The sequence below is a fragment of the Panthera tigris genome, chromosome C2 (assembly GCF_018350195.1).
Source record: "Panthera tigris isolate Pti1 chromosome C2, P.tigris_Pti1_mat1.1, whole genome shotgun sequence".
Classification (NCBI taxonomy): domain Eukaryota; kingdom Metazoa; phylum Chordata; class Mammalia; order Carnivora; family Felidae; genus Panthera; species Panthera tigris.
This window is the reverse complement of record NC_056668.1, coordinates 131233510-131246514: the sequence shown is the minus strand read 5'-3', so window position 1 is coordinate 131246514 and position 13005 is coordinate 131233510. Positions and strand designations below refer to the sequence as shown.

The following is a 13005-nucleotide window of genomic DNA, read 5'->3' as shown; positions in this document are numbered from 1 at the left end:
GTGGATGGATCCAACAGATTTCACGTGTTCGTGTGGGAGACCGAGAGTCCACAGGATGTGGAGCACATGGCCCGCTGCACTCTGTGTTATGGTAAGCCCAGATAGTATTTCTGATAGGACTGATGTTTTTAGAATGGGATGAATTAACTGGTGGCCACAGGCCAGGTCTGCTCTGCAGATGTGTATTTGCTTGATATGTGCAGAGTCTTAGAATCTGGGAATCACTTTTTCTTAGGAATTATCTTGAGAATCACACACACACCGCATTCCCTTGTGGCCACAGTCAGCCCAAATCGAGTTGTGCCTGACCTCTGTTGATGGGGCAGGCATCTGTGAGTGCCCCATAGTCCCTTTCATCCCTACTGTCTTATCCCTGATCTGCTCTTACCTGTGCTGCCAGGCTCCTGTAGATGGCTGGGCTTGTGTTCCTTACTTAGTGACTCCTTAGTGTATAAGGCAGACCTCTGAAGCTAGACACAAGGGTCCGGGGTTCTAGGAGAACATGGGTGACTGAGTTGGTTAAGCTTCTGACTCTTGATTTTGGCTCAGGTCATGATCTCATGGTCGTGAGATGGAGCCCCGCTTAGGGTTTTCTCTCCCCCTCGTCCTCTGCCCCTCCTCCCTCTCTAAAAAATACTTAAATTAAATTAAATTAAATTAAAAGAGTCCTGGGCTTTAAGCCTGGAACTTCCATTGACCACTGGTGGGATATTGGCAAGCCATCCAGTGTCTCTGGGTCTCCAGGTTTCATCACTGTAGCTGCACCCCATGTTAATCTGTGCCAGAGAGAAATTTGTACTAAAGCCCATGCATGCCCAAGTGTGAAGGGCTCTCATCCACACCCATGGTATCTGGGGCCAGAGTGAGGTGAAATTGAAAGGAGATTTAATTTTTCCCTCTACCTGATCCACACTTAGACCAAACACTGCCATGGGACATTTGGCTCTGAGAACTCGGTCGAGTCAAATACAGTAACCGCCATTTGTAGAATATGTTACAGTTGATGGGCTGCTTTAACACCCATCAAATCGTTTGACACATGGCCTCTGGGAGCCTCAGTTCCTTCTCCTGTAGAAGCTTAAACCTAGCTGGTATTTATTGAGCTTGAACTCTTACATACACCAGGCATTGTTCTGAGCACTTACATCTATTAACTCATTTTTTTTTTTAATTTAAACTTCACAAACAACCTCATAAGGTAGGTACTGTTATTATTATCGTTATCTCCATCTGACAAATAAGGAAAACAGGCAGGAAAATGGCTGGATAATTCATCCAAGAGAGCCAGGACTGAACCAGGCAGGTGTCTGTGAACCTAGAGATTAGAATGCTGTGGCCTAGTGGTTAAAAAACTTCTAAGTGTGGGATCAGATCTTCTGAATCCTTTCTTCTGAAAAATGGGCACGTTTACTTACAGGGCCCATCATCTTGCCTTGTTAACACAATGCTGGTAGATCTCAGCAGCAACTATTCTTACTGAGAGGCTGGAAATGTGTTTGCATGGAAAAGAAAGGGATGCCTGGTAACCCCAGCCTCTCTTGGCGCTTCCTCCCCAGACAAGTGCAGACCAGCCCCAGAGTGCACGGCGAGCGTGCCGGGACCCCTGGCAGTAGACATGGACGTGGCATTCGTGGTGGACAGCTCCTATGGCGTTGGGGCTGACGTGTACCGTGCCGCCCTGAGTCTAGTGGACGCCATGCTCGGCGATCTGGAGGTGGCCGCACAGCCGAGCACGTCCCCCCATGGGTCGCGCGTGGCCCTGGTGATGCACACAACTCCAGGCTTCTGGCCAGGTGCGGGGCAACCCCCTGTGCTGGAGGGCTTCCACCTCACCTCCTACGGCCACCGGCTGCAGATGCAGAGGTACCTCCGCGAGGCCGCCGGTGGCCCTCTACGGGGAGCTCCCGCCCTGGGCCACGCCCTGGAATGGACTGTGGAGAAGGTGCTCCTGGCAGCCCCTCTGCCCAGGCGGGTTCGGGTCCTCTTCCCCATCGTGGCCAGCGAGACCAGCGCCTGGGACCGGGAGAAGCTAAGGACTCTGTCCCTGGAGGCCAAGTGCAAGGGCATCACTGTGTTTGTGCTGGCCTTGGGCCCCGGCGTAGGGGCCCACGAGCTGGCGGAGCTGACTGACGTGGCCAGCCTCCCCTCTGAGCAGCACCTGCTGCGCCTGGAGGGCGTCTCAGGCCCAGAAGTAGCCTATGCCCAGGGGTTCACCCGGGCCTTCCTGAACCTCCTAAAAAGTAAGCACTGGGGACGCTCCGGGTGGGGTGGGGAGGGGAACTTACCAGAACCTGGCCTCTGGGAGAGCAGGCACCCATTGCACCCTTCACCTTGCTGAGGCGTGCCTGAGCTATCATTGCCCTGACACCGTGCCAAGCCTGGTGCTGGCTTGGTGGCTCACTTGGTGGCTGAGAGGCCTCAGGTTTCTGCTTAACCTTTTGATTTTCTCATTTACCCAAATGAGGATCACAGTCTCTTCCTTATTTGTGAAGCCTACATTCGAATGTGGGTGCGGAGGGGCTTTGAAAGCCCAGTGTTGTACAAACTTAAGGCATAGTTATTGTTATTCTGTATCCAGGAATACAGAGTCTGGAATCCAGTGGCATATAACAGTGCTTCTTGAATTTTAATGTGCACATCTGTCTCCCAGGGATCATGTTAAAATGTAGATTCTGACTCAGTCGGTCTCGGTTGAGGCCTGACCTTCTGCATTTTTAATAAGCTCACAGCGATGCTAGTGCTGCCGGTCCATGGACCACACCTTGGATAAGAAGAGCGAAGGACATTTATTTTCAGAGGTCTCCAGAGACTTTCCAGGAGCTGGGGACACAGGACGGATGTCCCGGGTCTCCCACCTCAGGCTGGGTGGATGAAGCCAGCAGGGAAGATGAAGGGGCACTGTGCCAGTGGGTCCTGGCCCAGATTCTTCCCCGCCTCCTGTCCTAGTATCCCTACCTCCAGTCAGAACTAGTTGAACCAAATTCATAGACAGCCGGTTCCTGTGTCCCTAGCACGATAATGCAGAGCGTTAGGGTTGGGTGAGGGTATTATCACGATCACCTTTCCAGGAGCTTCTGTTGGGCTTTGTCTACCAACGTGCAGTCTAAGACACCTCATGTGCAGGGTGCCTCCTTGTGACACATCAGGCCTTCTTGCTCTCCTTACAGGGCGACATTCGCTTCTGCATTGATAAGGGGGTATGACATCCCATTGGGGCCTTGAGGGATGCTGCCCCTTCATCACTGAAGGAATAAAGGGAAGCTAATGGACATCTTAGAAGTACTGACAGCATTTGTGCCTCTTGGATTCTAGAAGTACAAAGATCAGTGAATTGGTGCTAGTCCCAGCTTTACCACAAGTGAGCTGTGTGACCCTAGAAAGTCATCGAAACACTCTGAATTTCAGATTCCTTATCTTCGTAGGAGGTACAGGAGAGAATTATAATAGACGGCTGGTGGCTTAGTGACTCTGAGGGAGAAGCAGGTGGAGGGAATCACTTTTCTAGTCTTTTCCAATTTCATTTTGTTTTTGTATGTTTTATTTTGTTAGGTTTAATTTTATGTTTTGGTATATTCTTTTATGTTCGATTTTATTTTATATTATTTATGGGATAGAATGAATTTTATGTTTTTTTTTTGTTTTTCTTTGCTTGTATTTTAGTACTTATTTTATGCTTTATTTGAATTTATTTTATATATATGGTTTTTTCATTTTGTGTCAGGGACTTTTGGGATTTTGTTTTGTTTGATTTTATTTTTATTTTGGATGCTTTTTATTTTGTTTTATTGCATATTTGATTTTATTTTGTCTTTAAAATTTTATGTCTTAATGGACAACATTTTGTTTTTATGCTTTATTTTACTATATGCTTATGTTATTTTTAAAAAAACTTTTTTAAATGTTTATTTATTTTTGAGAGAGACTGAGACAGAATGCAAGTGGGTTAGGGACAGAGAGAGAGGGAGACACAGAATCCGAAGCCGGCTGCAGGCTCCGAGCTGTCAGCACAGAGCCAGATGCGGGGCTCAAACTCACGCGCTATGAGATCATGACCTGAGCCGAAGTCGAACGAGCCACCCAGGCGCCCCAATGCTTATGTTATTTTTAAGTTTTATGTTATTTTATGCTTGATTTGACTTAATTTTTTATTTTCTTTGTAGGTGGAGCAAACCAGTACCCATCTCCAGAGCTCATTAGAAAATGCGGGGGCCCGAACCGAGGGGACACTTTGCTGCAGTCATTTAGGTCTCCCAGGAGGTAGGCTGAAGGCAGAGCTGAGGTTGTGTCACATCTCTGTCCCTTGCAGGAGACTCTGTCCCTAAAGAAAGGTCACAGGCAATGCCAGTCCTTGACCTGACCCAAACCACAGGGGCAAGGATGCTCCTGTGTTTGACAACTCCGAAATGGTTTGGGTTTTCTTATTTTTTAATGTTAAGAGTAATATAGGGACAATATAAAAAATTTAAAGGGCCCATCAGTATATAAAAGCAAAAAATAACACAGTCTCCATTCTACTACACCCTGCCAGCCCCTCATACCATGTCCCAGAGGCAAAATTAACAATGCTAAACATATTGTTTTGATATTTGTCCAAACCTGAGAACATAGCTAATTGGATACCGAAGTCATCAGGAAATGCTCAAAACCTACAGTTTCTTGAGCCTGCCAGTGTCAACTGGGAACTGAACCTTCCGGTTCCTGCGGTTCAGTTTTCCAATTTGAGATGGATTGTCTCTGTGCAGGTTGCCCAAGGGCCAGGTTGGCATATCTGGCTTTGCTGACGATTTGGAAGCACTTGAAATGACAGACTTTTTCCGAGAGGAGAATAGAAAAGCCACAGTGAAATCTATAACTCAGCAAGAAGCACTAGAAAATTATAAGAAGAGTGTATATGATGCTGAAGGAAATGAACAAGAAATGCCTGCAAAACAGAAACGAACCGGGAAAAAAAGAAATTCAGGTACTGCCTATGGTAAAAACCAAATTGCTGCTTGTTCCTTAGGTTGTTTTAATTTTTTTTTTAATTCCTGTGCGCTGTGTTCACATGCAAATGTTGGCTTTTAATACACCTTTTCCTTTCAAATGCGCAAATTCATGTACGCAACCAAAGAAATTAATTGAAGAAAACATATGAAGGCTAACTTTCCTCTGACTGTAAAGGTGGAGCTGAACAGCAGTTTTTTCAGGGAGTATTATGAGACAGACCCTATGAAGTGTTTACTTCATGGCCAGAAGCAATGATCTATTGCAGAAGTGGTGAACATCCTCCTGACCTTGAAGGAAAGTAGAAGGTTCCTTCCTCTATGAGTGGCTACATATAAACTGACCAAGTTTAAGGAACATTTTGGATCCATCTAAAACAATAGAAAAATAGCATCAGTTTTGAGTACAGCAGATAGTAATGCAAATGCCATGATTCCACGGAATCAGCAAGGTAAGAAAAACAGTGAACACATTGGGAAGAGATATGGGGTGGGGTGGGACTCTGACGTTTTGAAAAGGCAGAGACAAGATAGCTGAAAGAGGTTTCTAGTGAGTGGTGGGGTCAGCCCTACTTAGGTTAAATGAAAGATAATGGCCTAGAAGTTTTGAATGTGCCCAGATGGTTTACCATCTGGGGCTACTAGCTAGGTGGCCATGGGAAAATTATTTAATCCTTCTGTGGCTCAGTTTTCTGATCTGTAAAATGGGGATTATGTGAATCTTTACTTCATAGGATTATTTGAGGAATGAAACTTGATAGTGCATGTGTTTGCCCCAGAGAGGGATACAAGTTAGCTATTAAGATATCAATGGTATGTCCTACCTCTTGGATTCTAATGCAAACACATGTCCAAAGGGAAATAACAAAACCAGAAAGATCTAGGAATTGGGACTCCTGGCATAGACAGCAATGTTTCACCTCCTTAGGCTGAACATTAAGCATGGAAGAACTTACCTTGTCAGTTATTATATTTTCAGTATATAATATCCTCAGGTAATCTTACTAAAGCAATGATTTTAAGTCTTGGATGTACACCAGAACCACCTTGGAATCCAAAAACTGTCAATGCCTAGACCTCAGCCCAGACCAATGCAGTCACGGTCTCTGGGTGTGGAACTTACCCAGCGAGTCCACTGAGCAAACAAGTGTGACAACTGCTCTAAGGCTCAGTATCCCTCACGTTCAAAGTGAAAGAGATGGAGGAGAGCTTACTGGTTATCGAATCCGATCCCATTCGCAGCCAAACACTGAGGCCGCAAGTCCCCCCAAATTTCCCACCCCTCTGTAACGTGGCTCTGGTCAGTTCCTCTCCTGATGCATTCCAAGGGCACCCTAAACCTTCACCACCTCCTCAAGCTCCTTCCGCCACGTCTCTTCCTCTAGCTGATGCCCTTATTTTATTTTTATGATTTTTTTTGCTTTGAAAAGAAATAAAGGTGGCCAGGTACAACTTCCTGTGACATCCCATATGCCTGGCTGCACACCTTCTCCTCCAGCCGTCCACTCAGAGAAGAGAGCAAGCCCTTGGTCTTCAAGCATGTTCCAAACTGTCGAGAAAGACCAAAGGGCTCTTTCAAGCCTCACTGACTTGGGTTCCTTGGGGACTGTTAACCACTAGCCTCCTCTTCAAACCTCATCCTCTCTTAGCTTCAGATATAGCATTCTTATCTTGGTCTTCCACTCCTGACTAGTCTATCCTGTGGGCTCCTCCTCCCCCCCCCCCCCATCCTCACAGCGGGGGTCTAGGTTTCATGGAACCTGATGTTTACACAACGCCTACATTTAAGCCTCTCTTTAAGAAAACAAAATTATAACAATTCAGTACAAAGAGTATTTCTTTAGAAGAGGATTATGCAGGTGAAGGGCCCAGAAGCTTAGGCTTAGTTAATTTCATGGTGAACCCGCAATACTCTCCCCCAGGGGCTGCGGTCAGCCCCCTGAGCACTCTGAGCACATGCCCTGGGGCGAGCTTTCCTGCCATGACTTCGGCTCTCCCCTGTGTGTGCTCCAAATCCCTATCTTCTACCTTCACTCTCTTGAGCTGCAGACCAGTGTATTGACCTACCCTCCACATTGCACCACGGCACATGCCCTCAGTCATCTCAAACAAATTCAGTTAAATGAGCTGGATTTGTCTTTCCCATTCATTCCTTCTCCTCCTCTGTTCCTTTACTGGAATGCACCACCATCAGCCCAGGAATGGAAAGTCAAAACCCAAACATCACGCTTCTCATTCTCTCCTCGCCTGCCACCTCCAGCTGGTGACCAGATGTTGGTGTGACTTACTCCTTGGCGTCTCCAAGGTCCATCTCTCTTTCCTGCATCTTCCTCCCCACAGCTTGGCTTTCCCTTCAAGTGTAACTGTGGAGTTCTCCATCTGGTCTCATTTGTCTTGCTTCCACTTGCAGTTTGAGCACCAAGTTCATTTTCTGATGTTCCTGCACATGTGGCCATGCCGTTTCTCTTCTTCTGTATTTCCCCATCATTTAGCAAACAATGTTTCCGTGCCGGGGTAAGGGACACATGCCTCTGTGATCACACCCCTGCTGTGGTCCTCCGGGGCCTCATTGGCTGCCACTCCCCTGCAGATGCCTTTTGCACTATTTGCCCCTGATGCCCTGTTATTTATCCCGAGCCACCATGGAGGTGCTCACTCTTACCTGCCCTTCTGCATCCTGTCTACGGTGTCCACCTATACCACATCTACTCAACTTTGACTGCTCAGGTCAAGTTTCACCTCTACTTAGAGTCTATTCTGGCCCAGGGAGATATTAAATTTTCATAGCCTCCTTTGTGTCCCTGCATCTTCAGTTAAATTCTGCCACAACACCGGCAACCATTCATTGCACCTGCTTGTGAAGAATTAAATGAGTATCCTCTCTTTTCACAGAACAAGGCTGCTCTTGGTATATTTTCAATTTCAGTGTATTCTCCAAAGCACACAGCTCTATTTTTTGTGTGTTTTTTTCCCCCTGCAGATAGGACTGCATGATAAGACATACTAGGAGACAGACCCATACCTGTCCAACAAACTTCTTTCTCTCCCCCTTTTTTCCCCTTCATTCTTGGATTTTATGGACCTGTTTGAGTAATGCTGTTGTTGGATCTTTCTAATAAGACAAAAGTTAATATCCATGGTGAAAATAATGTAAGTGTAAAATTGGGGGGCTAGCACTAATTGCTTGGGTGAACACTCATTGCCCCCCATGCCATATCCTACTGATAGAATAAAACTGAAAACTCTGAGTGTTAGGTTACAAAGAATACCTCAGAGATAAAGCATCAAAGATTTACTCATTTCTAGGTGCACCGAACAACCACTAGCCAAATTGGCTATTTAAATTTAACTAATTTGGGGGCGCCTGGGTGGCTCAGTTGCTTAAGCAGCCAACTTCAGCTCAGGTCATGACCTCACAGCTCAAAGGCTCGTGAGTTCGAGCCCCATGTTGGGCTCTGTGCTGACAGCTCAGAGCCTGGAGCCTGCTTCAGATTCTGTGTCTCTCTCTTTCTCTGCCCCTCCCCTGCTAGCGCTCTGTCTCTGTCTCAAAAATAAATTAACATTAAAAAAATAAATTTAAATAATTTGAAATTAAATAAAACCAAAAAATCAGTTTCTTACTTGCAATAGCTACACTTCAAATACTCAGTAGACACTGGGTATTTATCTGCAAAGATAGAACGTTTCCCTCATTGCAGGAAGTTCTGGATGGTGCTGCTCTAGAAGTATAATGTAGAAGAAGCAGCCTCTGTTTGTTTGTCTCTCAGACTAAAGGCAAGGGTAGGATTTTAAAGGCAAAAGCCACAGTGTCACTAAGAGAAGTGAATTATCTGTTTATTTTTTTTCTTCCAAGTTTTTATTTAAATTCCAATTAACATACAGTGTAATATTAGTTTCAGGTGTAGAATTTAGTGATTCAACACTAAGGTAGAATACCCGGTATTCATCACAAGTGTCCTCCTTAATACCCATCACCCATTTAACCCATCCCCTCACCCACCTCCCCTCCAGCAACCCTCAGTGTGTTCTCTGTAGTTAAAAATCTGTTTCTTGGTTTTCCTCTCTTTTTCTTCCTTTTTATGTTTGTTTGTTAAATTCCATATGAGTGAAATCTTATGGTATGTCTTTCTCTGACTTATTTCACTTGGCATCATACTCTCTAACTCCATCCATGTCATTGCAAATGGCAAGATTTCATTCTTTTTGATAGCTGAATTATATTCCATTATATATATATATATATATGAATTATATTCCATTATATATATGTATATTGTGTATATACACTATATATATATATATACACACTATATATATATACACATATATTTTGTGTATATATGTGTATATATATATAGTGTGTATATATATGTGTGTATATGTGTGTATATGTGTGTGTATATATATGTGTATATATATATGTGTGTGTATATATATACACACACACACACACACACACACACCACGTCTTTATCCATTCATCAGTCAATGAACATTTGGGTTTTCCATAATTGGGCTACTGTTGATAATGCTGCTATAAACATTAGGGTACATGTACCCCTTCAAATCTGTATTTTGTAGCCTTTGGGTAAATATCTAGTAGTTCAGTTACTGGATCGTAGGGTAGTTCTATTTTTAACTTTTGAGGAACCTCCATACTGTTTTTCAGAGTGGCTGCACCAGTTTGCAAGCCCACCAACAGTACAACAAGGTTCCCATTTCTCAGTATCCTCGCCAATATCTGTTGCTTCCTGTGTTATTGATTTTAGCCATTCTGACAGGTGTGAGGTGATATCACATTGTAGTTTTTTAAAGTTTGTTTGCTTGTTTGTTTGTTTATTTATTTATTTTGAGGGGGGGGAGGGGCAGAGAGAGAGGAAAGAGAGAGAATCCCAAGCAGGCTCTGCACTGTGGGGTTTGAACTTGGCCAGCTGTGAGATCACGACCTGAGCTGAAATCAAGAGTTGGATACTTAACTGAATGAGCCACCCAGTTGCCCCTCGTTGTAGTTTTTTTTAAAGTTTATTTTATTTATTTTGAGAGAGCACACCTGTATGTGAATTGGGGAGGGCCAGAGAGAGAGGGAGAGAGAGAGTCACAGGCAGGCTCTGTGCTGTCAACATGGAGCCCAACGTGGGGTTTGATCTCATGAACTGTGCGATCATGACCTGAGCTGAAATTAAGAGTCAGATGCTTAACTGAGTAAGCCACCCAGGCTCCCCTCTCATTGTAGTTTTGATTTGCATTTCCCTGATGATGAGTGGTGTTGAGCATCTTTTCATGTGTTTTTCATCTGTATGTCTTCTTTAGAAAAATGTCTGTTCGTGTCTTTTGCCCAGTTTTTAACTGGATTGTCTTTTGGGTATTGAGTTTAAAAGTTCTTTGCATAGTTTGGATATTAACGCTTTGTCAGATATGTCATTTGCAAGTATCTTCTCCCATTCCATAGGTTGCCTTTTAGTTTCGTTGATTGTTTCCTTCACTGTTAAGAAGTTTTTTATTTTGATGAAGTCCCAGTAGTTTATTTTTGCTTTATGAATGATTGGTTTAAACAAGTCCTTGGCTTGTTAAATTAGAGGGCACCAGCTGATTGCTGAGCCGCAAGTCTGTTTATTGAATCTACAGAGTACAGCCAAAAGTTTGCCACTGGAGTGTTTTCCTGTTGACTCCAACAAGTTTTGGAGAAGCATTTGCTTCTTGTGGACAATTTCCATGATCAAATCTTTACCCTATTAAGAGTATATTTCTTTCCCTTGGGTCCAGCACATTTTATCACTCCTTCAAGAAAACTAGTCTGTGCTGATTATGCCAATGGGAGGTGTCTTCCAAGGAACAGACAATGAATTTTAGCCCCTTGCTTTCTGAAGACATTATCTTCTTTATTTGGTGGTGCTTGGAAGACCCAGGGGAAACCATCTGGAGCATGCCATTATTCTATACTGTATGGTTGAACTCAGACAGGAATATTTTTCTGTGACTTCAAGTGTACCCAAGGAAATTGGTTCTCTCTGGAAAGCACAAGTTACATACGTGGGGAAATTAGCGTCTGATTTAAAATTCAGGGCATCTCAAATCTTGCTCTGTTGTAACTTGTTGATCTCAATGCTATTTTATTCTCCAGAAACATCATGTTTTTCTTAGAAGAGATATTTTAACTTCTTGGGCAAGTGTCAGGGTATACTATATAATAAATAAGCTGCCTTTTTGCTAGGCCATTAGACAGCTGGAGGTTTGAGATTAGGCAAGGGATTGATACGGTTTGAAAAAGAGGGAGAGGGGCGCCTGGGTGGCTCAGTCGGTTAAGCGTCCGACTTCGGCTCAGGTCACGATCTCGCGGTCCGTGAGTTCCAGCCCCATGTCGGGCTCTGTGCTGACTGCTCAGAGCCTGGAGCCTGTTTCGGATTCTGTGTCTCCCTCTCTCTCTGACCCTCCTCTGTTCATGCTCTGTCTCTCTCTGTCTCAAAAATAAATAAACGTTAAAAAAAAAAAAAAGAAAAAGAGGGAGATGAGTATTATAAGCAACTGAGGAGTTTCTTGGTATCAGAAAGCTTTATTCATTCATTCTTTCACTCATTTCTACATTGTCTAGCGTGCATTCCATATGCCAGGTACTGTGCAAAATGATAGTTACAACTGTATTGCACTTTTCATGTATGTTCTGTGCCACCTTATAAAAACATTGGGATGTGGGGTTTTTTTTAATTGCTTTTACGGTTGAAGAAATTGAGGCTCAGAGAGGATAAGCTCAGGCTCACACGGCCAGTGGGGGGTGAGATTAGGATTCATTCCCAGTCTGTGTCTCCAAACCATCGTTCCTTTGCTGTCAGGCTCATGCAGGAAGTTCAGCTCTCTCTGCATTCGTTTTGCTGCAGGCCCTTGTTCCCTCGATCCAATGGAAGGCGAGTGCCAGAATTACACCCTGAGATGGTACTATGACAAGGAGAAGCAGGCCTGCCAACAGTTCTGGTATGGCAGCTGCGGGGGCAACGCGAACCGGTTCCAAACCAAGGAAGAGTGCGAGGCCCGGTGTGTCCCAATACCCCTGTAGGGCCTTGCAGCTGCTTCTGTTTTCAGAGCTGACGAAAATGAGATTACCTTTCCTGAGACAGTACCATACGGCTCATAAATTATGTTGCTCACTCTACAATCTCATTGGTCAGATTCCTAACCCCTGAATTTTTTCCTATGAGCGAGGATGTGGGCCAGATGATTTGTCACTTGAGAAGGACTGCATTCTAGTGGTTAAAAGACTAACTGAAAGGTTCCTGCAAGATTCCTTGACATACTTAGCAAGTATGTCAAGGACTTAGAACTGAATGAAAAAGAAACTTGAATTTTACCTACAACATTACTTAAAAAAAAATTTTTTTTTTTTGGCTCTGTGGCAAAAGAAAACTCAATGGAAGCAGTGAATAAAACCTAATTTGGAAGTGAGTTGCAACTTGAATTCTTGTTTGTCACTAAGAGAACATGGAAGTGTTAGTCAAAGTGGGGGTCTGGAAATTTTTAATGTGATATTTAATCCATGCTACTCTGTGTAAAAATAAAGGTATTTTGACTAAGTCACTTGGTGTGAAACTGTGTGTGATACCTGCTCACTGCAATCTGTGTTATATTTTGTGACATAGCAGATGATGGTGAGAAAGCAGTGAGTTTGCCGTGGGACTGAGTCTTTGTCATCTGTTACGACTCTTGTGCTTTGAAACTTGGTGACTCAACAATTAAAGCTGATGTTTTCAATGCAAATATGAAATGAAGGGTCTAGGTTCACCCTGGATGAAAAGTTTTTCCATATAGATAGTGAAGAAATTATGATTTTGGGAGCTCTTCCTCTGGCTTCATGGCTCTATCCCCCAGGCCTCTAACTTGGGCCCAGCTTCAGGGCAGAAATGGGCACTACATGGAATTCTAGAGCTGCTAGATATTGAGGGTGCCTGATGTGGGGCCTTGAGAGGGTCATGTACGAATCAGTTTGGGCTGCCATAGCAGAATACCACAAACTGGGTGGCTTAAACATCAGAAA

General features: G+C 44.1%; 1 protein-coding gene across 1 annotated transcript in view; it reads left to right on the top strand.

The window, feature by feature from the left end:
• The window catches only part of LOC102950795 (collagen alpha-4(VI) chain-like), a 147103-nt gene extending 134687 nt beyond the window's left edge, over nucleotides 1–12416 (top strand). The window contains 5 exon segments of the mRNA XM_042998360.1: nucleotides 1–91; nucleotides 1557–2240; nucleotides 4161–4257; nucleotides 4743–4960; nucleotides 11855–12416. Of these exon segments, the coding sequence (XP_042854294.1) occupies nucleotides 1–91; nucleotides 1557–2240; nucleotides 4161–4257; nucleotides 4743–4960; nucleotides 11855–12030 (1266 nt within the window). The 3' untranslated portion in view covers nucleotides 12031–12416.
• Nucleotides 12417–13005: the final 589 nt, after the last annotated feature.